The sequence below is a fragment of the Pyxicephalus adspersus genome, chromosome 1 (assembly GCF_032062135.1).
Source record: "Pyxicephalus adspersus chromosome 1, UCB_Pads_2.0, whole genome shotgun sequence".
NCBI lineage: Eukaryota > Metazoa > Chordata > Amphibia > Anura > Pyxicephalidae > Pyxicephalus > Pyxicephalus adspersus.
In genome coordinates this window covers 157,600,511-157,627,863 of record NC_092858.1, presented here as the reverse complement: position 1 = coordinate 157,627,863, position 27,353 = coordinate 157,600,511, and the positions used below count along the sequence as shown (strand labels likewise).

Below are 27,353 nucleotides of genomic sequence, written 5' to 3'. Positions count from 1 at the left end.
GTGCACCATACAGAGATATGATAGGACCTCAGAGGATGTTCTACAAATGTTTCAAGTTTATGCAGAAAAGCTCTCCAGCTGGCACCCCATCAACCAGGCACAGCTCTCCAAGGCTTTCTCTGGCCTATAGTACTAATAAACCTGCATATCCTCCATCAAATTGCATTGTAAATTTCACTGTCTGGTGTGCTTGCATGAATGTATTAATAATGTATATGCAGCCATCTTCAAATTACAATTAAAATCACTAGGAGACAGGCTGAATCATTTACTATTTTTAAAATGAGAAAGAAAGCATTGCTCTACAGCTACCAACCTAATTCAGATCATGCTGCAAATAAGTATTAGGAAAAAGATATTTGGATATGGTGGATAGACTGAAAATTATACATTAAACATATTCTGTTACCTATTTTATATCCTTGTTCTATGATTTCCAAAATTCCAAAATAGGTGAATCATTAAAATATTTGTCTTAAAACCATGGATTAGGCAACCATTTTGACCAAAAAGGTAATTCAATATTCCAAATACTGTAAAAGTAATAATATCAATAGTTTTTTTGTAAATTACATTAATATTCAATCCAACCTGAGATTAGGTCTTCCAAAAAATCATGACAGTTGCAAAGACCTCACCAGTAGAGTATCCAAGAGGTTTTCCAAACAATTGTATATGTAATCCAGCATCTCTAAACTTTGGAATTTGGAAAAGACCATTAGTATTGGAAATTATGGTACTGACTGTTTATTGAGACCTTGTACTGTATTAATTTCTTTGTCAAATGAACAACGTTTCCTCTTTAGGTTCATTAGGATGTCTATTTCCTTGTCAATATTTTTTACAACATAGTATTCTGAAGAGTTTCAGTGCATGCTATATAAAGGAAGTATCCAAGTTATAGAACACTTGTATATTACAAAATGTAAACACAGGCAGTAAAATGTTAAGTTTAATATGTTTGATTAGAAGTTTGACAATGTGATGTGTGGATGACACCAGGCAGTATGTCTGACAACTTATCTTTATGAGGTCAACATGACTTGTTGAAAGTAATGATTTTAGGGTTGAGTTTTAAAGGAGAATTGATATTACAGGGATCAGTGAGTCATTTCTTTTGTTAAAGTGACTTTGTCATGTAAAAACAAAATCCCGTAAAGTTTCTTGAAAAAGAATACTCTAATTATTATTACCTATTATAATTATTACCTATTCAGTAGACAGAAGTCCCCCACAATTTGTTAAAAAGTTTGGTCCCTGCTGGAAAGTTCAGTATCCTTTGCACATGTCTGTGTCCTCCAGCATGTGCTAAAGGTTTTTCCAGGTAAAAGAACCACAGCAAGTAAATTTCTAGGCATTCGATAGTAACTTTGGTGGGAAAGGTGAAGATTCTTCCAAAGACCATAACGTTTGAAGAGTGGGAACTGAGGACATAGTCCCCACTAATCTAAGAATTTAGTGTCTTCTTTTGCAGGCTTTTTTTTATTTTTTATTTTACTGCCCGTGTTTGTCTACGGCAGAGCCAATAATTTGGTTAGCATGAGGAAAGCCACACACATAGGAAGACCCCTAAATGTTCCATGCTGGAAGAATGCCCTGAGCTGACCTGAATACAACACTATAAGTTAGCAGTACTTTTTACTGAAACAAGTTATCTATCTGTCCCAGACCACCTTCAATACTTTGGTATTTTCCATAAGCATTGCTCTGCCCAAGAGATTTTGTGGCAAGCATTCTAACCATCAATCATCATATTAACTAAATGCCCTTCCTATAGTGTACCTATTAGTGGTGGCATTAAATAAATATTACTTAATCATTTGGCTTTCAAACCTTCTGTAGCTTTGTATGCGTAGTATTCTAAGGTTAATTCTTAAACTTAGCTCGGTTCAAACTGCTTTACGCAGTGTAAAACATTAAATTACATTAAACCAAAGCAAATTACCTTAAGAAAAGGAAACAATGTCATTAAAAAGACCAAAGTTGCAGAGCCTGACATGTTTTATCTAATGAATTGGAACTAAGTTGTTACCTTTGGATCATAATTTGTTCTAGACCAGTACCACTGAAGTAAAGAATTCATAACCACCCTGTTTAAAGCTTTTACTGGATAAACAGTTCACTATTAATTAACCAAGTTCCATATACACGGGCAAGAAATTATTGATGTTACTTCTTAAGAGTTCCATGTTAATAAGAAATGTGTTCTTCCAATTATGTAGCTGTCATAGGTAGCAAAATTATGGAGCAGAAAATTAGCCATGAGCCGTATAATTAATTGCTTAGTAACATAAAAAAGATTAGATACTACTTCTTGGGGAAAAAACGTTTGTATCTTCTTAAGGAATTTTTAAAATAGATTTTTCTCTGTCTTGGAGAATATATTTATTGTCCCTTGAGTTAATTGGTAAAGAACTAGATCGTAATGGAAATCAAGCGATGTTAAGTCTTTTTTTTTTCCTAAGGAACACATGAACACCCTAGAATTGCTACAGTACATAATCATAGACATAATGAATATAAACGTAATATAACCTGCTAACCTTCTGGAAACAACCAATTCAATAACTGAAATTATATTTCTATTTAGAATAATGGGAGGTTAAATGGATCAGCATTGATGGTCCTAGATCTGGTTATTTAATTTCTCTGTAATAATGCTTTTTCTTTTTTTGATTTATTTCTTGCATGAACATAGGTAACACATTCTAGTGGGCAGTTTTTCTTTTTAGAAAATTACCAGTAGAAGAAAATATTGTTTTTATGAAAATCATTTAACTTTCAAGAAAATTGTTTAGTGATTCAAGAAAGTGTCATGAATTTAGAGCAGTGTTTCTCAACCAGGGTTCATTTAGAAGTTCTAAGGGTTTCTTGAGCAATGAGCAGTTTGTGACTCTAAGGTCAGTTTAATTGAAGCCAATGATCATTTTGCAAGGGTGAAATTATTCTCAATGGCCAGCAATGTAGGTGCCAAACTTCCTACTGACCACCATACTAATGTATCATGTGCTGTGGATATAATAATTATAGCGTGAAAGTTATTTTAAGGGGTTCCCCCAAGTTAAAAAGGCCCTAACACCGATATATGTTTTTTTTTTATTATATAAACTGTCAAATGTTCAAGTTTTTCTGAACCTGAGGCAAGACTAGTAACAACAATTAACCAGGTAAAATTTTTTAGCATTGTGTAGGTAGGGTAATATCTGTGTATATTGATGTCTTTATGCATGGTTAAATGGCAGAATTATCTGTGTATATTGATGCCTTTATGAGTTGGTATATAGTAGAGTTTTAGCTTATTTGATGGTTGGATATCAAGTGATTCTTATTTTAAGTTGAATAAATGCTAGATCTTCACATCTTGCCTTGGGTTACAGTTTCTTTAGGTTTTTGCAATTTTGCATACAGTGAAGGTTGAACAAAATGTGGATCATCCAGGTTATGGACACTATTGAGTATCTTTTCCAACATTTAAAGAGAAAGTAATGCCAAGATTCTGGGATAGGTACCAATATTCTCCTCCAGGTCTTCTTCATGACATTGTCATAATCTAGGACCAATTATAATACACTACATAGATTTAATTTGGGTTGAATCATGCCATATACTTCTGTATTTCAATGTCTATAATTTGGAGTATTAAACCTTATCAGAAATGAACACTGTAAAAACTAAACAAAGAAAATGAAAACAAGGAAAGATTGGGGTAGAGAATTATCAACCTTGTACAAAATGTAAAAGGTCGATTCTCATTGTTAATTCCAATCTTCTGCCCTGCTCATTTTAGTACATAGAGGGGATATAGTTTTGTGATTTTATCTGTAGTCCTGTGCACAATATTCAATTACTATTGCAGAAAACTAAGAATTTATAAAAATGAATACTAAAAACCATAAAAGCTAAAGTTTTGAAACATGTTAATTTAACTTTAAAAAGTTACAGATGTGTCACAGTTCCTATTTATGCTTAAATAGTTACAGTGATAATTGTAAAATTACTTCTAAACACAATCATGGTATTGCACGGTGATGCAAATTACTTTCAGTGGGATGTTTTAGAGAAAAACAATGTCGATACCATAATAGGGATTCACAAAATAGCAAGATTAAACAAAAAATCCTTTAGCAATCAGTTCTTCCCACTGCTTAATGTCCAGTAATGGGAATACAGTTCTCATTATAGTGCCAGCCTGTTTAATGAATATTTCTTGCAATGATGTAAAATTGTATTGTATGATGAATACATTCACTTCCAACAGAGAATGTAATGAAAAGCAAACAGCATGGCATGTCCCTGGTGATCACTTGCAGGTGAACATGGGATGTTTGCATCTCCAATAACCCAAGTAAGCTGATTTTAAGCTTGAAAAGTAATGCAGTCATCAGCTATATTAATTTAGCATTTAGTAGCACAGTGAGCATTAAAACCATAGGCATTCCTTTTGGAGCTCCTGGAAATACCATAGTGGACATTCAATTCTCTTCAGATGACTGTAAGTGTATGGAAAAAAACAGCATGCTCTCAAAATCTATAGAGGTGTAGCGGTTTATATGAAGGTTAGTCAGTGAAGTGGAACAAAAAGTATATTTAGTATAGAACACTGTAATTGAATTTGCAGGGCTATATGGAGATCAAGACAAACAATAAAGTTTATCTAATGGCAATTTTGTTACAGTTTTGGATAGGGTAACCAAAACATTTAATTCTTAGTTAGTCTTTCTTTACTGTCTCCATAGCCCGTTTGAAAGATATTCTAGTCCATGCTAGATACATAGCCGGAAGTAAAAGGAAATTCTAAGCAGAACATGTGTCACCATTATAAGATTTTTACCTCTTATTTGATAACATCTGTAATATGTTGGGTTTCCAATCATTTTATTTTCCAGTGACAATGGCTGGGAGAAAATTTCTGTAGTAATAAATAGCAAGAACAATGCGACACATTATTTATGATTTTATACATGAACATACTTTGTCATGTAAATATTAGTTAGTAATATTAATAATAACAAATATATGATCAGACAGAAGTAAATACATTTTGGGTAAAAAAAAGGCTTGTGGCCTGATTTATCAAAGCTCTTCAGGACTGGAGAAGATAGACTTTTAAAGGGGAAACTGGGTGATCTAGCAAACCTGCAATGGATCTGGTTCAGGATTGAAAACATTTGCCCTATTATTGCAAATGATTTTAGGAAATCCATTCAAGGTTTTCTGGTAATCCTGTTGACTTGTATGTACATTCCGACCCTCACTCATTGGTAGCCGGGACAGGAGGCTGAAAATTGCTCTTTGAATCCATCCCTTTCTTCCATTTATGCCAATGAATAGAGCATTACACAAAACTGTTTATCAGTCCCTTCGAGTGCAATGCCACCATGTAAATATCTTTACTTCCTAGCTGCCAAATACAAAAGTATCAACTATCAAAAAAATCTATTTAAAAAATGTAATGTACAAATGAAAGCCAATTCTGGTTTTTGTGCTTCTTACATATGCAATTAATGGTTTGACAGATACTGCTTTCTATAAATAGTCCAAACACACAGCAAGATTTCTAATTTTGTGGTTGGTCCTGGACATGTGCTAGAACTCCTGCTGAGAAAAGATTATATTTGCTTATTAGACTTTTAACTTCAAGGTCCACCATGCTACAGCCATAGCATGTGTGATCAGTCAGCAGGAGCGATTAACACTGCTTGAACAGCACTCTCTGCGGGGTCAATTAAAGACATCAGGGGTTGGGAAAGATTCTGCCTGTGCTAACTGCGCTCTGTAGGAGATGGACACAGACAGGCTGTTTGAATGTTTGATATTGTGCTCTAATCAAGATTGTTCATGAGTGGCTCTGATTATCTGGGTCTCATGTAGCGCACAAATTATTCTGTACAGTAATGTCTCATATGAAATTATATTTATATTGTAGTAACTATCTATAAAATGAACAAAATAATTGTTTTTTGATTAGATACACTTTACCTGTTTTCATTACTAAATTTTTAATTAAAGGTTTAAAATGGACAAAGTATGAAAGCAAAAAGGAGAAAAAAAAAAGCAGTCAGTTGAGAAAAATTGGCTAGCGATTCAATATAAAATGGGAAAATACGAGTATATAGAAGTTTCAAAGCAAGTGCTGACTTGCTGAAAGTAATTAAATAGGCATACCTTCTTCCACCTTCCAATGTGACAATGACCAGACTCAATATACAACATAGACATCTTGTATTGAATTGTTGGGTGAAGGCATGTACGTAAGGAAGTTATTTACAAGTTGGCCTGTTTGCACAAAAGTTACGCTGCATGTTTTGGTACCTTTCGTTTACTTTTTGTTCACAGTAAAGTGTCGGTTTGTAGTATTTTGCATCAATACAGGTTTCTTAAAAAGACAATAGCCCTACTGAAATATGTTCCTTTTACAATAAAATAGCACTGCAGCATAGTAACTACTATAGCATTGGAAATGAACTATAAATATATGTATTTCATCCAAAATAATTTTCCAAATGCAGCTGCTATATTAAGGTGTTCAGCAGAAGCCAGATATACTGGAGATATCAGCATAACATAGGGTTTATTAGTGTTTGCATTTTAAAGGATATATAAAAGAATTTTCAGTTTCTGGCAAACATTGGGATGTGTTGGATGTCTGAGCCTACTGAGTGTCCTGGTGCCATCTTTTGACTCCTGCGTTATTGCTGTGTCATGTCATTTGTAGGAGGATGGTGGAATAGACCACAGAGTAGTACAAGGTATCCAATGCACCCAATATTGGATATAAATTCAGCTGTATGACCTAACTACAGCAAGAAATGGAGATGACAGCAGAACAGATAACTATTAAAATATTTCTTTTTCGTGCAGCAGATTTATGTGGTGACGGGGTCTCTTTAAAATCCTACCAAGTACTTTTGCTTTCTGGTTTCCTGAAAACATAGGTGATTGAATAACATTTATTCTATTTTGCTATTGCTTGTTGTTGTTACACTTCTTGTATAGGTGAGAAACAATTGCCAGGCACATTGTAATATAGAGCATAACTGCAACCTTTTGGTACAATCTTTTGCAGTTTCAAGTTTCACAATAGCACAGAGTGTGCTCATTATTTGAAAGTGTCTATACACTTCTATGTGGAAGTGCTGAAGACATGCTCACTGTCATGCATTAGTAATAAACACCTGGCCATCATAACTGTCATCACCTTGCAGGAGAGAGCTGCATTAGCAGCTGTCATTGTCCTCCATTGTTAGGCTGTGTGTCAGTACACAAAGGTATGATTCAGTGATGGAAAAATGAATTACTGGTATTTTATATATGGTTTTCATAATGATAAGATGATGAACTCTTCTTCTCAACGGAACCTGATACCCATTGATGGCCATGGAGCATGGCTTTAAGAGCAGTTATATAAGAGAAGATATTTTTAAATAATATCCAACTAGCAAAGCATTGCGAGTCTTACAAAAACTTTTACAACTCTGCATAAATAATTCAGACATGTCACAATATATACCAACTAATATATGAAAAATAAAGTATATTTTTCCATTAAAAGCACTCTCCAGTCAATGCCAAGGCATATTGATAAAGTCATGTCCTCAGTCTACTGCAGACAGTAGTACGTTATTTTGCTCAGGTTTCATCAATGATTACTCACTAGCATAGTTTTAGCATTGGCTGAATCATGTAAAACTTTATGTATGCACAAAGGCAAATTTATGAAGTCCCTAGATGATAGATACTAACACTGGATAATTCCTTGCAGTGCCAAAAATGCTCTGCAAGGAATTATCCAGTGTTAGTATCTATATTGCAAATAAGGGTGAATTTCAACAAACTTACCCAGTGAGGGATGTGGACATTACAGTCGACCCTTAAGCAACACTTAATTGGGGCCCTCTGCTGAAATGACTTTGGGTCCCTGTGGGGGGCCCATGTTGGCTGAGGAGGGTTTGGGGCTCTTGTGCAGTGGCACACTTTGCACCCCTTTATGTCTGCCCCTGAACTTATTTGCTTGTATGCCATCTTTTCTGTAATCTCAGCATACGCGGCTGCCATGACTTAAAAACTCTTGTGCAAATGCATATTAGAGTTACATCTTTCTGGCCTGGCCAGTCAAAATTACCACGGTCCTGAACCCTGAGTAGGACCAAATGAAAATGTCAGCACCTGTGATGGAGCAAGGTGAGTGCACCTAAAAAAATTGGAAACTGGCAGGTAAGTTTATTTCATTGCAGAAAGGACAACCCCTTCTGCAATAGAGAACCTGCCTACTTGCTATTTCTTATCTTTGAGGTTTAGTTCTGCTCTGATAACGATAGGCTTAGAGTTTTAAAAAGAAAGAAAATTAGGAAAAGTTAAAGAAGTGAGAAAACACATCATAATTTAAGCAAGTACTGAAGAGTTCTTACCACTGGGTCCTTCAGAAGTGTATCCTACCAATTTACAACCACAACTGCTAAAGTTCACATTTTAAAGATCAAATCTTACTTGGATGTAAAGATACTAGAGAAATCCTAACATTCTGGATGAAACACTAGGTTTCCATTATTGCACTGGCCTTTCACATAGAACAACCTTTTACACATAGAATTCATCTTAGGATATCTTACAGATGCCCTCAGAGCAATCCCAAATGCAAGAACCTGAAGGCTCAATACACACATGCACACTTAGTGAAGTGTTTGTTTTGTTTCATGATTTAGGATTGGTGCCTGGAGCTTTGACAGGGATTTAAGATGCAGCACCTGTTCCTATAATATCTCCCACAGCATGGAAGTGTTCAAGCACCAACCATGGGTTTTCTGTGCATGGGTTTCATTGGAGGCTCTGAAGTTGCCTGAGGCCTTTTACAAACCTGGCACGAGACAAACGTAGTAAATAGTTATTTTATTCTCTAAAACCCTAAAACATGCATTTATAATAAGGAATGCCTTGTAGTTCTTGTGCAAAATTTTAATTTTGACATTTTTTCATCATTTTAGTACATAATGGGCCTGATTTATTAAGGCTCTCCAAGACTACTGAAGATAGACTATCATGGGAGCACTAGCAAACCTGGAATAGATTTGGTCCAGGATTTAATAGCGTTGATAGCTGATAATTGGTGTCTATAGGTTTATTGCATTCTTTCATTGCAAAAATTTTTTGGATTTTTAAATAGAAATTAAACTGAATGTTTGCCTAAAAAAAGAGCAATTTAGTTTTCAGGGGAATTGTTTGAAAAACATCATGAACCCCTGTCTGTTGTACAATGTACCCTTGTTGCATTGGGAACGTGTTTCTTTTAAGACAGCCATGTTGTTCGGTGGATGACTGAATGCAGTTGCCATAGTAAGAACTTGGGAAACCTGCCAAATGGAATGTTTTTAAAACATTAAGGGGGCGTGATATGCACAACAAGCTAATACCCTCTGCTCACTGCCTTCCTTACAATTCTGGCGAGCCAGATGGGACAGGACGCCATTAAGAAAACAGACACTCCCACAATTTTTGTTCTGGGAGTAGACACCTAAAACTTGAAAATAATAACCGATATCCATGACACGGAAATTATTTGTGGTAAATTTATTTTTAATTACAATGCTTGCTCATTATAGATTATCCCATCCTGTAAATCTGATCACTATGCAAATCTATTCCATTTTGGAAGCACTTAAATGGTAATATAACATTCTTTTTTTTAAGCTTTTACAAGATATTACAGTAATGAAGCTGTTACCTCTCAGTATGCATGTTAATGAGTTTTAACTATCATTTTAATGAACAGTGTATTAGCATAAACCCTAAGATCAGACAGAATTGAATTTCTTGGGAGAAAAAAGTTCATTAAGAGTTAATTACGTTGTTTAGGCAGGAGTATAATTCAATTTGATGCACAATCAGTCAACATTCCATCTTTATATTTACTGGTGTATGTAATTGGTGTAATTTTGTTATCTCATTTTTCAGATGAAACTTTTTTTTTCTTGCTACTCGTACAAATAGTCTGTACAGAATACCTGTCCATCATGGGGAATGAAGGCGGCCATTTTGTAGGATTGGAGAAATGTTTGTTCACCTCTCTGAGAATGAGTGATAAATACATTCCAGTTAAATGTATTTAGCCTTTGAAGATTAGTTCCTTCCACAAAATGATTCTATTAGAATTGCATGAGATGTAGCTTTTAGTTTCAGTTTTTATAAATAGGTTTGGCACATGCTTATGTTTTTATTCATAGTCTTCAAAGCCCAGTTCCAGCCAAAATGTTTTTTTGTAACTTTGGATTTATTAGGGTAAGGAAAGAAACTCATTGTTTTATTTGCACTTTGTGTTGTCACTGGATGAATCCATATTGGAAGACAGTCAAAACACCATGTAAGATAAATCATTCACTACATGTTGCGAGAACAAGAGGGTTCTTTTTTGTCATTCTTTAGGGATGCCACCATTGACCGTGCACCTCGAAATTTTGAAGGCAAGAAATCTGTGTGTGGGATGCATACATGTTTCACTGCCATTGGGGAGAGTTCGGCACAAAAGGTGATGGAAAATCACTCCAATGACAACAGAAACAACATTAAACCTTTTTCAGTTAAATAGGGAGGATTAAAAGCCTCTATCAAACTAATATCACTATGACAACTAAAAATAAGGCCAGAGTTCGCCACAAATACAAAACTATTTGGGTGGCATGGTAGCTGAGAGGTTAGCATTCTGGCCTTTGCAATTCTAGGTCCCAGGTTTGAATCTTGGCCTGGGCACTATCTGCATGGAGTTTGGGTGGGTTACTCCTGGATACTCCCACATTTCAAAAATGGTGATAGGTAAATGGCTTCCCAGAAAAATTGACCTTAGACTGTGGTAATGATATTTGACTATGATGAGCACCTTTGAGGAACAGCTAGGGACAAGATTTTGTGAAGCGCTGCATAATATCTTGGTGCTATATAAATACTGGTTAATAATATTTACTACCATGAACATCTGCAACTCCAAGGTTGCTTATCTTTCAAACCTCCTTTTAAATGCTGTTTGTCAGGGGTGGTTCTACCCCTAAAACTAACTCATAGGAAAAATGGAAGAACTGCTGTACAGAACAGACAGCATTGACTGCTGGTTATTGGAGGTGCCACCAATAATGCCGACAATACGGAATAACTAAAAAAACTGCAGGTTGGGGCAGAAGTTGGAATTTAATAAAATCTTTATTTGGAGGTTGTCCTATCTCATTTTTCATTTCTGAGTATTTTGAGTATACCATTACAGACCAGTGGATATACTTGACTGTAGCTACCACACTAACACATATATGGAGAACCAGATGACAAGTGATGGCGTTTCAATAAACAAATCCAGGGCTGAATGGGTTACATATAGTCTGAAATAAATTATGCACTCCTTATATAGTTCTTTTTGCTATTACAAATGTTGATAAACTACCCCAAACAGTTTATTGACTCCTTTCTAGGAAACATTAATTAAGAAACAGTGTGTACACCAAACTCATTTATTATGTCTGCAATGCAACACACAGTCATACCATTGTACTGCTTAGACAGAGAAGTGGTTCCTGCACTTGCCACAGGTCTGTATTTGAACACTGTGAATCCAAACCTTGTAAAAAAAAACACTTACAGTAATGTCTACAATAAACACACGACTAAAATGACTGCATAAAAGAGCCCTGTGTGACTTTGGAATAGACTGTGACTTCTCTATTCTCATTCTTCCATTAACATCCATTGAGGTCCTTCTCTGATCCATGGCTTATTCCATTAAAAATGGAATCTGAATGTTAGACTCGCCGAAGCGTAAAATGCCATTTTGACTTTTGTAGAAATTATGCAGATTTGTACCGAATGATCCTCGGAGCTTTTAAATCACCACAATTAACATTTTAGTAAATATAACCTTAGGGTCTGGGCTCACTAAATGTAACTAGTTATTTTTACACGCTGGAGTTGCACGAGCACCCATGAGACAGCGTAAGGTAAATTGCTAGTGCTAATTAGCATAGGATAAAAGTAGATGGGATTTTTTTTTCTTTATATGAAAGCACATTAAATATTACAAATATCCAAAAGTATAATTTTCCTGTTCAGTGAAAGGCAGCAAGTGTATAGTAGAATGTAGTATTAAGTCACACCAGTTATCCCCTACCATCCCTCTCACTACAAGTCAGAATAGGATAATACCTGACCCCCAATAAAACTATTCAGTACTATAGTACTCTAACCAACAATAGAATGAGCAAGAAGGGTAGGAGATTACTTAAGGCTAAGTTCAGAAGGGCTTTTTTTTCAGCCACGTCTTGAGCGCCCATTTGCAAACACTAGGCAAACTAGAATAGTGGTGTTTGTTAGCAATGTTGACATTAAGAAGTTGGAAGTATATACAAATAGTTTGAGAAGCAAACCAACCTGAGACTCCTGTATCAAATGTTTAAAAAAAATTGGCAACAACCAAACTGCACCACAACAAAACGCCTATACAAAAGGGGTTTTCAACTGCTCAAACTCATGCCAATTCTAACCAGGGCTTTAGGAGTGTAGAGGACTGGTTAAAATTGGTGAAATTTAGTGATCCCGTTGTCAAACCCTGTCCATCTAAACTTATGCCCCACCCTTTAGTCTGCTGCAATTATTAGAAATGTTCTCCTTTTCTCTGCTCCCCAATTATACCACACATAGGTTGTATGTTCTAACTTTGTGACAGCTTACAAGTTTGCCATTGGCTGATCTATGTGAGTTCTGTGTACAAATAGCCCAGTATATAAAGGTTAATGTTCATGCATGGGAACTTGAACAGACCAGCATTATGACTAGGAAGTAGATTTAAAAAAAACCCTGGATAAAAAAAGAATATAAATAAGTTCTATTTTTTTTTTGTTTTGTTTTTTTTATACATTTTATACATTTATTATTCTACATTGAGGTTACACAGGGATGAGGTTTTTCTTCCTTTCTTTCTATGATGGTGCTTGAACATCCAGCAGCAGTATCAAATGGATCTGACAATCCCCCCTTATACTTTCTTTTTACTCCTTGGTGTGGAACTGAGCATTGGGGGAACAAAGGAAAGGTGGGTATATATAAAAGTTGGGCCAGCCATTATTGTGAACCTGTCAATCTTTTTGCCTTGCGTGACCAAAGCACAGGTTCACTTCAAGGTTGCCATTCTGTACTGTGTTGAAATTCACCTTTAATTCTTTAAAACATTTTTACTCAAAAGAAGATCGATTTTAGGCTATGATAGAAGAAACTGGAAAAACGGTGGCTTCCACCTCATATTTTATCTTTGAAGGTATACTTCTAAAAGCCATTGTTGAAAAACATGGCCAGAAGCCATTAAGATAAAAGGCATATTTGTTGTTTCCATTACTGACAGCTTGCAGCCAGTGTATCAGCACACAAAGGTCTACCACCTAAGGAAGGTTATTTGTAAGTAAATTCAAGTTAGACACCCGTAAATTGTGCTGTTTCATGTGCTGAATTGTACATAAGTGGCTATTTTCCAAACTCACCGAGTGATACTTCACCATTACAGCACCGGAATTCCCTGTAAATAGGATACAATAAATCAAACATGCCACTAACAAGACTGCAGCTTGTCCCTGTGCTGTGGACATAAGAAGGCTGAATAAAATTTGAAGATTATATAATTAGGCAACAGGTCATGGTTTTCAGGGATTGCAAGGGATGCTGTCATGTTTGCATAGTCAAGTAACACCACAACACATCAGGACTCTTGTAGCTAGTCATGATCTCCATGTTTCTCATGTATATTATAGTTTCAAGAATAAAATTGGCAGCTGAAATCTGATAGATTGACACTGGCTATTAGCCAACAGCCTAATACACAGTGTATGAGTACAATCCAGATGGTATCTCCATTTGGATTCTCACTTTTATTTTTAAACAGGGGTTGCAATGGATTGCATGTCGAGAACCCAACCCCCTGTGTTATATTATCCTTAATATCCCTAAACATTTAAAAACAGAATTTGTTTGACATATTGTGTAGACAGTTATTGGAGACACATTCTGGTCTATGTTTATTCTACTTTCTATTCTTCTATTCTTTCGTCATCAGCATGCTCAGGAAATGTTTACAATGGGGAAGATAGACTACTGTCGGAGAACCTAGTTGATCCAGCAAACCCTGGAATGGATTTGGCCAGGTTGCCATCTAATAGTAAATTATTTTTAATGTATCCATTCCAGGTTTGTTGGATCACCCAGGTTCTGCCATGATAGTCTATCTTCTCCAGTCTTGGAGAGATTTATTAAGTATTAGGGCCATAAATCATTATTACTTACATTTTTAGGAGGTTTTAGCAATGGGATTTTTTTACTGTACTATAGACAACCCATATTTCAACCCTGAGTTTTTAAAAGAGGTTTGGTTATTATTCTTCTCATTGGAATTCCCTAAGGTCCCTTAAATGACTATCCAATAAGAAGACCCAACTAATTACATGTGTGATTCCTATTTACTAATGGGGCATAGTAGACTTGGTGGGCAGTTTGATTTCCCCAGAGGCATGAAATCACTGATAATTATACCTGTATGTATCTAGAGAGCAAAATACATCCAGACGGTTAGAATAAAAGGGTTTTCTTTGCAGACCTGAAGAACGCTGACTATCAATAAGCATTTCTCGTCATTTCTACAAACAAACATTGCCATTTTCCAAACGCATGCCGTGATTGCAACTGAAAATTAAACTGATCCCCTTTAGTACCTGAAGGTGTATAAAATTTTGAGCATATCACCTTCCGGCTAATGGGATACAGTGTGTAGTGGAGAATTTCACATCGTTTAGATTTGGTCCTTAGGAAATTTGCATTCAAAAAAACTGCTTGGATATGCTTATTGCTTCCTCTCCTTGTGGTTAGCTGTCAAAACACAGTGATGCTTTTGAAGATTTATAGTAAATGGGTAATGAGATTGCTGGATGTTAACTGCAGCTTTCAGATTTCATTACCGCATGGGGGAGGGAATGCAAGAAGAGTTTACTAAATGTACAGAGTTGCAAAGAAAAAAAGAAGTTTGAATCCAACAGAGGCATTTAAACATAAATATTTTTGATTAAACAATCTATGGAATGTACAGAACACCATATCATCACAGCAGGGAAATATGGAAATTACAACAAGCTGAGGCAATCTGATTTTTTTTTTGCTTTTTTAAGTAGGATTAAAAATAAAAATTAACTAGGATTTACCAGTCATCACACATAATGCTATGCATACATTGTGCGATTGCCTTCAATGGTATTTTAAATCAATGTAATGATCAATATAATGACTGTACTTATTGATTAGTCCTTGTCATCAGGTACAAGTATTCTGTGTACCATCCACTTGTTCCACATTTGATCGATATACCAAGGATTTTACCATTCTATCTAATTAAAATATCAATCACAACACATAAAAAGTGTCAATAATTTCAATATAAAGGTTAACTAATTGATAAATTTAAAAAAAACCTACAAAACTGCCATACCTGCAAAAAAAAAAAAAAAACAGCACTGTTCCCAAAACGTAATTGTAAATGAAAGATTTGGTCATTTTGAACAACGAATAATCATTTCAGTGCTTTAATTGTCTAATGGCCTGCAAATATCATACTGTACAGCTAGCTAAAATTCCTTACAGAAGTATTGTGAACAACAAAATACAAAATGTAAACTAACTAAACAACACAGGAAATACTGTTGTCTGGTATGTATGAATGTGATTGGAATATTGGAGGCAGAAACTCTATGAGCCCCAATAACCATTCCATGGACCCTATTAGATTCTCTGGACTGGACAGATGTAGTGTTTGCTAGTAGCATTAGCAGCTCCTGTTTCAATCTCACTTTCTGCCTGGAACTGCACTTTAATTAGTCTCAGAATCTCCATAATTCATATGTGACAGTAATTAAGAAAAGAAATAGAAGGAAAAAGCTGTCTAACCTGGTTCCCAGCATGTGTTCTGAATGCCTGCTAAGCACTTCTTAATGCTAGGCCCGTGTACCTTGCATGAATGCAAATGGCTTCCAACACACCGATGCTTTCTGAAGTTTCTACTTCAAGCTGAGCTTCGCTGAATGTGGCCTGCAGAGTCTGTCCACATTTGATGCTGCAGGCACCTACATTTTAATTGCACCCATTATGTCTCCCACACACACTGCATAAGCATCTCAGATCCTTGGATCTATAAATAACACTGCCAGTTACACAGCAATGCCAACATTAAATAATAATACTATATAAAATAGTTAAATACATTTTTGCATGACTTCATTCTGTACAATTGTGATTTTCATGTCAGATTCAGATTTATTTAAAACTTTATTATTCGGGCATACCTGTTTTTTTATTAGCAATACTTGAGGGTACAGATGGCCAATGCTCCCATGGGCATGACTTCCTTAATACAACCATGAACTGGGTCTGTATTCCACAGATACCCAGAAAGCAGCTCGCTGTTCATTTCTCAGACTGTACTCTGCTGCTTTAAAATTAATAAATGCCCTTTGTGTGAAAAATGCTATGTGTCCTAAATCTGTCAAAAAAAGCCTCTACATAAGGTTTCTACTTCTCCTTCCATAATAATGATAAATTTCACACCATATAATGAGACGAAATTTGCAATGCAAGCATTTCCAAATCATGCATGTAGATATCACTGGGCTTAAATTTCTATTTATATCCTGGAAGGAGAAGGCAATTTTTTTACTTTATGTTATGGAAATGAGATTAGAGCATTAAGCCTGGTAATCTTTCAAAGTGTAATTGTGTACTGTACCTACAATGGCAGTTCCTGGATGATGTGGGGTAATAAGGAGAGCCTGCTACACGTGCCAAAGGATAATTACGACCTAAGCTGACCTCCCATGCGTAGATGTAATTAGCAGCTTATTCCAACGTTATAACCATTCTTTATTTAAACATAGGGCAGCATTTGTTTCAAGGTGGCATAGCCAATGCCATATGCTATTCTCTATCTATGTCTTCCATCTGAATATACTGATATATAAAGTATTACATCTACCAAAATAAATGCAGTTCAGTCAATCTTACACTGCCTGCTTGGGAGAGTAATGCTACTATTATCATTGTTAGCTTTTTGTGTTACCTGCCTGCTTGAGACTATGATATGAGACTGACCATGAGACTACTGATAAAGTCCTCACAGTGCTCCTGTAAAATGTTCAAACATGATCCCAGCCAGCAAATATGAGTCTGAACAAAGCTTGATGGCAAGCATTGGGCAGTAAAAACCTGTACAGGTAGTCCCCGGGTTAAGAACATCTGAACAAACCGGGCTTCCCTGCTCCCTCATTTGCAGGATGGAGGCTTGGAGGGGGAGGGGTTGTTTGCATGACTTGCAGAAGAAAACTTTTGCTAAACACAGCTCTTGTAACTCTTTAATGACCATAATTTACTGTTTCTTTTTGCATATCAAAGCACAGCTTGCTCCAGAAGGTAATGAATGTCTAGGCTCCATAAAGGTTATTTTTTCTGCTTTGTTTGTGATTAGCTCACAGTGAGGTTTTGTTTACAGTAACTGTCACCACGTTGCCTAATGATATGTTGGGACAAACATCTGTCCTAATGGCATTTAATAAAAACATGTACCTGTTCTGACTTACATACAACGTTAACATAGGAAGAAACCTACAGTCCCTATCTTGTATGTAACCCGGGGACTACCTGTAGTTAGTAATGTACATTTAGCAGATAGAGGCCCACATTCTCCATCTGGTACCTTCCCAGAAGGATTTATGGAAAGATATTATTATTATTATTATTAAACAGGATTTATATAGCGCCAACATATTACGCAGCGCTGTACATTAAATATTATGAAAACTAGTGGTTATTCTAGTGTTTTTCCTCACTTTCCATCTTGGAAACCCCCAAAAAGACACAGGGTGTTAAAAAGACAGGACATGATGAAAAGCTTCCCCACTGGGGAAAGAGCAGTGGAAACCGAAAATGGGTTCCAACCTTTTACTACTAAAAAATATGTTTTGATTGATCTTTGTTTTTTTGTTAGTGAGGTTTCCATCACACCTTATCCAACCAAAATTAAGCAAAAAAACTTTAGATGCCATATAAATGTTTTTTTTATTATGCACATATAACCACACTGAAGGGTGCATTTACCCGGAGTTCTTTTTCAAATGTACAGTCTAATATAGTAGAACAGAGGTTGTATGGCATATGTTTGCCAAAAAGTGAAAGTCGCAGTGCTGTGTTGCATCTCTTGCAAGTGTGATCCCTAAATACAAACTAGTTTCCACCAAGTGAACATATGTGAGTGACAACGCAGAGATACAATTGGAAGACAGTTACAGTGCATTGTTTCCTTATACCAGGAATTTCAGAACAAGAGCCTTCGAGGCAGGATCATTTGGCATTATTTGAATATAGGCTGAAGATTTAAATTTGATTTTTTTTTTTGATAAATCAAAGTGTTGAATTACATGAGATTGTAATGATTGTGTTTACTGATAACAGTTGTGTCACCATTTCGTCAAATGCTTGTTGTCTGCATGTCATACCATTTGTAAAAAATCCTTTGTTCTATGTATGAATGGGTGTGATGTAAAAATTCTCATCTTTGCTATTTTGATCACCACTGATTACAGTTCTACATATGGAAACATTTGCAGCCACTGCATGCATGTCAGCCTTATATAATTAAGCTTCCATTGATTTTTTTTCCTCCATACCATTTTGTACAATAGGATTGAAAATTAAAACAAGCAATTTTAAACTGGTGTTATGATTATCGCTGCATCCTCTAACGACTCGCGTGGCATAATTATTGAGTGGTGCTGTTGTGACAAGGTCTTGAAATAGTATCTTACTAATCCCCGGGTTAAGAACATCTGAACAAACCGGGCTTCCCTGCTCCCTCATTTGCAGGATGGAGGCTTGGAGGGGGAGGGGTTGTTTGCATGACTTGCAGAAGAAAACTTTTGCTAAACACAGCTCTTGTAACTCTTTAATGACCATAATTTAGTGTTTCTTTTTGCATATCAAAGCACAGCTTGCTCCAGAAGGTAATGAATGTCTAGGCTCCATAAAGGTTATTTTTTCTGCTTTGTTTGTGATTAGCTCACAGTGAGGTTTTGTTTACAGTAACTGTCACCACGTTGCCTAATGATATGTTGGGACAAACATCTGTCCTAATGGCATTTAATAAAAACATGTACCTGTTCTGACTTACATACAACGTTAACATAGGAAGAAACCTACAGTCCCTATCTTGTATGTAACCCGGGGACTACCTGTAGTTAGTAATGTACATTTAGCAGATAGAGGCCCACATTCTCCATCTGGTACCTTCCCAGAAGGATTTATGGAAAGATATTATTATTATTATTATTAAACAGGATTTATATAGCGCCAACATATTACGCAGCGCTGTACATTAAATATTATGAAAACTAGTGGTTATTCTAGTGTTTTTCCTCACTTTCCATCTTGGAAACCCCCAAAAAGACACAGGGTGTTAAAAAGACAGGACATGATGAAAAGCTTCCCCACTGGGGAAAGAGCAGTGGAAACCGAAAATGGGTTCCAACCTTTTACTACTAAAAAATATGTTTTGATTGATCTTTGTTTTTTTGTTAGTGAGGTTTCCATCACACCTTATCCAACCAAAATTAAGCAAAAAAACTTTAGATGCCATATAAATGTTTTTTTTATTATGCACATATAACCACACTGAAGGGTGCATTTACCCGGAGTTCTTTTTCAAATGTACAGTCTAATATAGTAGAACAGAGGTTGTATGGCATATGTTTGCCAAAAAGTGAAAGTCGCAGTGCTGTGTTGCATCTCTTGCAAGTGTGATCCCTAAATACAAACTAGTTTCCACCAAGTGAACATATGTGAGTGACAACGCAGAGATACAATTGGAAGACAGTTACAGTGCATTGTTTCCTTATACCAGGAATTTCAGAACAAGAGCCTTCGAGGCAGGATCATTTGGCATTATTTGAATATAGGCTGAAGATTTAAATTTGATTTTTTTTTTTGATAAATCAAAGTGTTGAATTACATGAGATTGTAATGATTGTGTTTACTGATAACAGTTGTGTCACCATTTCGTCAAATGCTTGTTGTCTGCATGTCATACCATTTGTAAAAAATCCTTTGTTCTATGTATGAATGGGTGTGATGTAAAAATTCTCATCTTTGCTATTTTGATCACCACTGATTACAGTTCTACATATGGAAACATTTGCAGCCACTGCATGCATGTCAGCCTTATATAATTAAGCTTCCATTGATTTTTTTTCCTCCATACCATTTTGTACAATAGGATTGAAAATTAAAACAAGCAATTTTAAACTGGTGTTATGATTATCGCTGCATCCTCTAACGACTCGCGTGGCATAATTATTGAGTGGTGCTGTTGTGACAAGGTCTTGAAATAGTATCTTACTAAGCTATTGGCTGGAATATATTAACGGTGCTGAGCTGCGAGTACATCACACATATGGCAAGAGAAGAAGAAATAAGAAACAGATCTTCACTGTGTTTCCTAACAGAATAAAAGGGATCGTCATGGCCATGGTGATAATTGATTTTTAGAGTTGCAATCATCCTGTGACCATCATTATATCACTTAGTATATTTAATCAACAAATGCAATTTAATCAAATCTCATCTATAGTATCGTCATAACTTTTTTTACAAGTGCCTGTAATTATTAAAGTTAATCCCTAACCAAAAAAAAAAAAAGCAAATTTAAAGCTAGCTAAAGACTCCAGTCTAAACTGGTATAAAATCCTCCATTATTTGTGTCTCACATGCTCCCCCATCCAGGCACTACAGCTCTTTGTGGGGGGGTTTAACCAACAGAGGCAGAGTGCTGCCAATCTAGAAACCAGTGGGCAGGATAGGGGTGTGGCCAGGTGCTATATCAACATCTTTTTACCATGGGAAACCCTATTGGGAAAAAATATTTTCAGTTCTCAGAGAACCCCTGCTACAAATTCTGTATCTATAATGGCTCATTTTATTGGTGAAGTGGGAAGAATGCGTCTTACATAGCTGGCCGGTGGAAATAATGCCATCCCTACAGATAGCCAAACAGGTCATTGGTGTCATGTAAATTGACCTGAGAGGCACAGATTGCTCGTTGCTTACGGAACTTCCCCCGAAACCTCTGGAGGAACCCTAGGGCCCCCCAAAACCCTGGTTGAGAAACATTGAGCTACAGGCTTGTGAATCAGCAGTGGCAATGTAGATGGCCACAACCCCTGCAATATCTTTTCATCCCAGTGTAGTACAAGCACACATGGCCAACATGAGAGTGGCAACTCTTCTCTGAAATCAGAAGCAGTGCAGCATTGTTGCCACCTCATTAAAGAAAATTGCTTGAGGCAGACTTGAAATTGGGTATTTGTGGGACTGTGCAGGTACGCCTTTAGTGCTGAAGCACCAGCTTGCTTTTCTTTATATGATAAGGTCATAGTTTTACTTTTAGGGGAGTGTGGGGGTGGTTAATATAAGTTTTACAGGTAATTCAATTTGTTGTAGATTTAGTCTTCCCTTTGACCACTCATATTACAAACCTCTTATGAAGAATACACCTTTTCATTTCTAGTCTGCTTGCCAGAATATCAAAGAGCAGCAATAGACTCATGATTCCTGATCCTAGTGCCCATTCTTCTCTTCCTTCTGATTGGCTCGCTGTTAAAGCTAATCATTCCAAATTTGATTGCTTTTGCACAAGATATTGGAAAAAAATTAAATAAAGAAAAAATCTGGGTGCTAAAAATATTTGTAAATGGACTTTTTTGTTTTAGTCTTAGTGGGTCCCAATGGCTGCCTCCCTCTTGAACATGACAGGTACACTTGAATCATAACAAGTTTTGTTTTCATACTCTACTCCAAGCCATCTGGAAATGAGTTATGCTTCTTTATAGTCAGTACAGCAAATGTAATTTTGTTTACCTTCTGATATCTAAAAATATTCCAGGTTTTACAAATCTCAGCATTTCTTTGTGTTGTGGAAAAAAAAACGTGATCTTTCGGGAGGTGTACACAATTATTCTTCGCCTCTTGACAGGACAGTGCTTTTTTTTTTCTCCCCCTTCCCTTTTCTAGCTTCGCTGTTTTGACCATAAAAGAGGGGCTCGAGGGACGCGGACCAGATTGAAAAACTAGGAGCAGACAGATGGTTATTTGTAATCATCATGTAAATGTAAATCCTATAGAGAGATTTTTTGTGATGGCTGCAATGGTCGGGCGGTATAAAGCACAAAAATAGAAAATAAGTAACTCAATATACCAAAAATCGTTCGATAATGGACACTTACTTAAAGCTATTTAAAGGGATAAATACAAAAACAAATCAGCATAATAATGTGTTGTGTACCATCTCTTGCTAAATGATACAACGCAGCCAAGGCCTGGATGGTGGCCTAGTCTGGCAGGTGTTTGCAAGCAGTTGCTTTGCTGGAAGCAATGATTCGTTTACTGTGACAGGTGCTGGGGACAGTTTATTTAAACATTTCTTGTTTTAGACACATATTTACATCACAAATATTCACCTCCGCTCAGTATAAATATTCTGGAATATTTTTGTAATCATTGAGAGAAAGATCAGATTTATTGGCAAAATAATCTGTTTTTTAGAATGTTTTTTGTATTATTAATTTTATTCCTTCTCCTTTTTGAACTCTGCAACTATTGTCAGCACCCAGATGTGACTTAATATCATTCTTTTGAAATGTCTTGTGCAAAAGCAATCTCAGTTTGCAGTGATAAGGGTTAACAGGAAGTCATTCAGAATGAGCAGAAGAATGGCCACTAATCTTCAGTCATGAATCTTCAGTCTCCTGCTGCTCTTTGATATTCCAGTAAGAAGACTGGGGATGGATGGGTATAATCCTTATAGAAAAACATTTATGGTACTGTTTTTTGTTTTAAGAATTATTCTGTTGATCCAGTTTTTTTAAATAGGACAATGCTATTTGCTCTGCAGTGACATAGCAAAGCAGCGTTGTCACCCTTGAAACAGGAAGGTCTTAGATGGACATATAGTCCTTGCAGTTTTGCAGGCTCATTATCATACATGGGGATTGCCTAGGGCAATCCGCATGACACAGGGTGCTGTGATATTTTCAAGAAGTTATGTACAGGACCTATCCACCAGCTTTGATCAGATTTCATTGCAAAGAGACACAAAAGGATGACATTACTGGGTTTAAAATAGCATACATCAGAAAAACTGGTTTTGTTAAAAAGTATCTTTAGCGTGTTAATAATTAAAGACATAAAGACCCAAGGAATGTGAAATATTAGCAGATTAAACTTTATCTTTAATTACCAAGCTTAGTAATTAAAAGCTGAGGTTAATTTAATGGAAGGACGTGTAATGTGTTCACTGTCTTTTCATTTTTATCCTCAAATGGAGTGACAGCTTCAGCTGCCCATTTGGCTTGACACGAGACCAGATGTACATTGAAGGTTATGACTTGGGCTCATGGAGGGTACTGGCAGAACACACACTTGAACACACAGCCATTTCTCTTTCACAAATGTATTTAACTAAAAGATACTTAAATAAAGATGAAAACATCACAGAAGGCTGAAGATGTTATATTTGGTGATGGATCTGTGGCAGATGTCACTTTTGACACCAAATCAAAGAGTCAGCTTTAGACGCCGAACCAAGCCGTAGCCCATTCTGCTAAAACACAGCCGTCATTTGTGCCATCTGCAATCTATTATTGGAAGTTTCAGGAGCCCCTTTTTCCATATTTCTATATCGTTTTTTGACTATTTGTTGTGCGTGGACAGATTTTTACTCATCACCTTATTCCTTTTTACAAAAGGGCTTGCCAATTATTTTGTAAAGTGGAATGCACTTACAGTGGTAGCGGTGAAGTGGGTATCTTTCTAGAGAGATATAGCCAGCTAGAGGGTCCTAATCCCTCTTTTAAAACATGTCATTTACATAAGAAGCTAGCATATGTTACCTAATTTATTTTCAAATGAAGTGCTGATTTATGTATTGCTTTCGGCATTCTTGGCCATGTCTAGGCTGAGCTGGAGAAATTGGAACAAGTGGAGAAGCAACTGTTTGCAGACTTTTACTGTATGCCAGTTCTTTGGCATAATTAAGGAGCGTTAGATCCAGTGTGTATATGATTGGAAAAGTAATCCGCAGTTCACCTAAAAAATATTAACCTAAGGCTTCTTTTTAAAAAGGAGGCCACTAGAGATAAGTAAATAACTCTGACACCAGACTACCAGTTTAGGATAAGCAATTTCTTTCGCAACTATTAGATATTTACTATCTGCATTTTAGCTATTTATGTTAATCCATGACCTTGCTACCATTGTTACATGATAGCTGGGAGATTTACATTTTTAAGTTGTCCTTGAAAATAGAAAGAACAATTTTTCAGATAGGGATACCTTCTCCAGTGAAAACTGTCTGAGAAGGAAAATATCCTACCATTTACCCTTACTGTGTCTCCAGAGTAGGAAATGTTAGTAAACCTACCCAATGAAGACAAAACAATGTTTTGCAAAAATCTAAATGCACTCTAGGGCATCCTTTTTATGCCACATGAACTCTTAAACTAAATCTTGTGTCTCAGGTAACCCCTAATAAAATGAATTTAATGAGAGAAGTGGAATTTATTGAGCGGAATTAATAATTTATTGAGTGGAAATTATTGCTTCTAATATGGCGATAATCAGGAAATTCTGCCCTGATTATCGAAAGTTGACGTTTCAAAAAAAAAAAAAAAAAACTGGTGTCATCCTAATGGCTTTGCCTATAGATGTTGAATCTGGAACTATGAAAGTACAATAAGAAGGGAGGTCAATCAGCTAAAGCACAAGGAACCCCTAACAACCACTGGATTAGGCCTCTGAAGAATGGCTGCTCTAGCTGGTCAATTTATAAAGCAGAGAATATGACATTCATCAAACATTTCCTTGTTGATAATTTTCAATTTCCATGTGTTTTCAGCAGCAGTGATTGAATCCCTACCACAGAAATGTTTGGTGAATCTCTGTTGTGGTATTATTTGATATGCTATACTTGTCATTGTGCTAATGTCTATTCTGTTCTTTACTGTACTAATCAATACTTTATTTTTTTATTGCAGTGCTTCGAGACGACTTTCGGCTCAACCCTACAGATGTGGTGGTGGCAGCTGGGGAGCCCGCCATTTTGGAGTGTCAGCCACCTAGAGGACATCCAGAGCCAACAATATACTGGAAAAAAGACAAAGTTCGGATAGATGATAAAGACGAGAGAATTAGCGTAAGTAGTCTGGATTCTGCATAAAACATCTACATCTGTGTGGACATATACACAAACACACCCCCCCCCCATGTAAAGGTAAAAGAAGGACATATTTATGAAAGAGTCTGAGGGTGGAATTATCCCAGGACTTTCTACAGTCAACTACCATCTCAAATGATACTTGGATTTTTTAGTAACTGCCAAGTCTGCACAAGTAAATTCTTCATGTGTCACAAATCGCAAAAACAACAAATCATGTAAGATTTCCCTTTTAGAATTCAACAGTGATAAATTCTTAAAGCATATATCAGCATACCCCCATTGCTCCTTTGGGAATATGGGAAACCTACTAGACCTGCAGAAGTGTATGTAGACTGTACAAAACATATTTTACAGCAGTTTGTCTTCTATATTTTTCTCATTTAAGATTCGAGGTGGAAAGCTGATGATATCAAACACAAGGAAAGGTGATGCAGGAATGTACACTTGTGTTGGAACTAACATGGTTGGAGAAAGAGACAGTGACCCGGCAGAGCTGACTGTGTTTGGTAAGCTTGCTTCTCTATTCTTTAGATTGTATCGAATGTTTATTATTAAAACATACACATAACTTTGTATGACTGTTCTTTGGATATCTGGGGTCTATGATATTTACTGAAAGGTATCTTCATTGGCAGGCAAACGTGCCAGAAATACAGTAAGACTATCTACAGACTGGTGTTGAGTTGTCGTACGTGGTAGTGTCTACCCATGGCAGCCCAATATGCAGGGAACCAGGCTATAAAAAAGGGGCGATGGCTTCTACTGTTAAGAAATATTAATTGCTAGCAAAACAGCAATCAAAATATTTGTGGAAAAAAGAAAAAAAATTGCAACAGATACAAAAGCTGAAGAAAAATTGAGTAAATGAAGATGGCACACATTATTCAAAAAAATCTGTTTCTCCCTGTATCTGGATACATTTTAGAAACATATGGATAATCCTTTCACATTTATTTTACACAGTTTCATACAGATCAGCTATGCCAGCAAACTCATTTATATTTTATTGTTAGTTTAGCAGAGTTTGTATAGTTTTAATGGAAAGCACATATGGCTAGAGTTATAAAATACAAATCTATACTGTTAGTTTTTATACTGTTATATAGGTATATTTGGTATATTGTGGTATATTGGTGTATCTAAAACTCAGAAGTACATTTTTGTGTACATTCATGTAGACAGCAAAGAGCTTATTTCTAATTTATAATGCACATCTGTCAATTGCACTATGCAGCTTATACCTGCAATGTACTTCATGCTCACCTTTAATCAAACTTGTTACACTATTAAACAATTAAAAACATTTTTTTTTCCTTATAGAACGACCAACTTTTGTCAGGAAGCCAGTTAACCAGGTGGTTTTAGAAGATGAGACTGTAGAGTTCCGATGTTCAGTCCATGGGGATCCCCAGCCAACTGTCCGATGGAAAAAGGATGATGCCGATTTGCCAAGAGGAAGGTAAGTTATCAAGATTCGTCTACAGCATCATGGTATAACATTTCTAATATAAAATACATAAACATACAAAATACATAAAAATACAAAAACATAAAACATAAATACACTGTAAGATAAACTCTACTAACTCAACACAATTATAGTAAAACAGGTTTTCCAACGTTTGCATTAAATGTTCCACCTAAAATTGTCTGGGGTATTCAGGGTGTTTCACAGTAAATAAGTATATTTATTGCAGCCCATTGTGTTCTCAACTCCCATCCTCCAATGCAAACACTGGATTTTTTTTCTGCTCATGCATCAGCTAAATGGATCCAGCTAGCGTACAGAACAGTAGAATTCTGGTCTATTTTCAAGCCAATGCATGAGCAAACATATAGGAGGATGGAGGCACAACAGGCTATAGGAATTACATCTACCTTTTGGCATATCCCAGGGGTGCCATTTATATTTGTAAATGACAGGTGTGTTTGTGCATGTGGGGGAGGTTGGTTGTTATCTGTATTTTACTGTGTAAAGTATATTTATCCTTTTAAAGCTAAACGCAACTGAGGAATAAGACATACATTATTCCAGTTCTTCATT

General features: G+C 36.1%; 1 protein-coding gene across 1 annotated transcript in view; it reads left to right on the top strand.

Moving 5' to 3' along the window:
* The window catches only part of ROBO2 (roundabout guidance receptor 2), a 624,073-nt gene that overhangs the window by 490,957 nt on the left and 105,763 nt on the right, over positions 1-27,353 (top strand). The window contains exons 3-5 of the mRNA XM_072419149.1: positions 25,128-25,285; positions 25,695-25,815; positions 26,630-26,768. Of these exons, the coding sequence (XP_072275250.1) occupies positions 25,128-25,285; positions 25,695-25,815; positions 26,630-26,768 (418 nt within the window). The remainder of the gene's footprint in view (positions 1-25,127; positions 25,286-25,694; positions 25,816-26,629; positions 26,769-27,353) is intronic.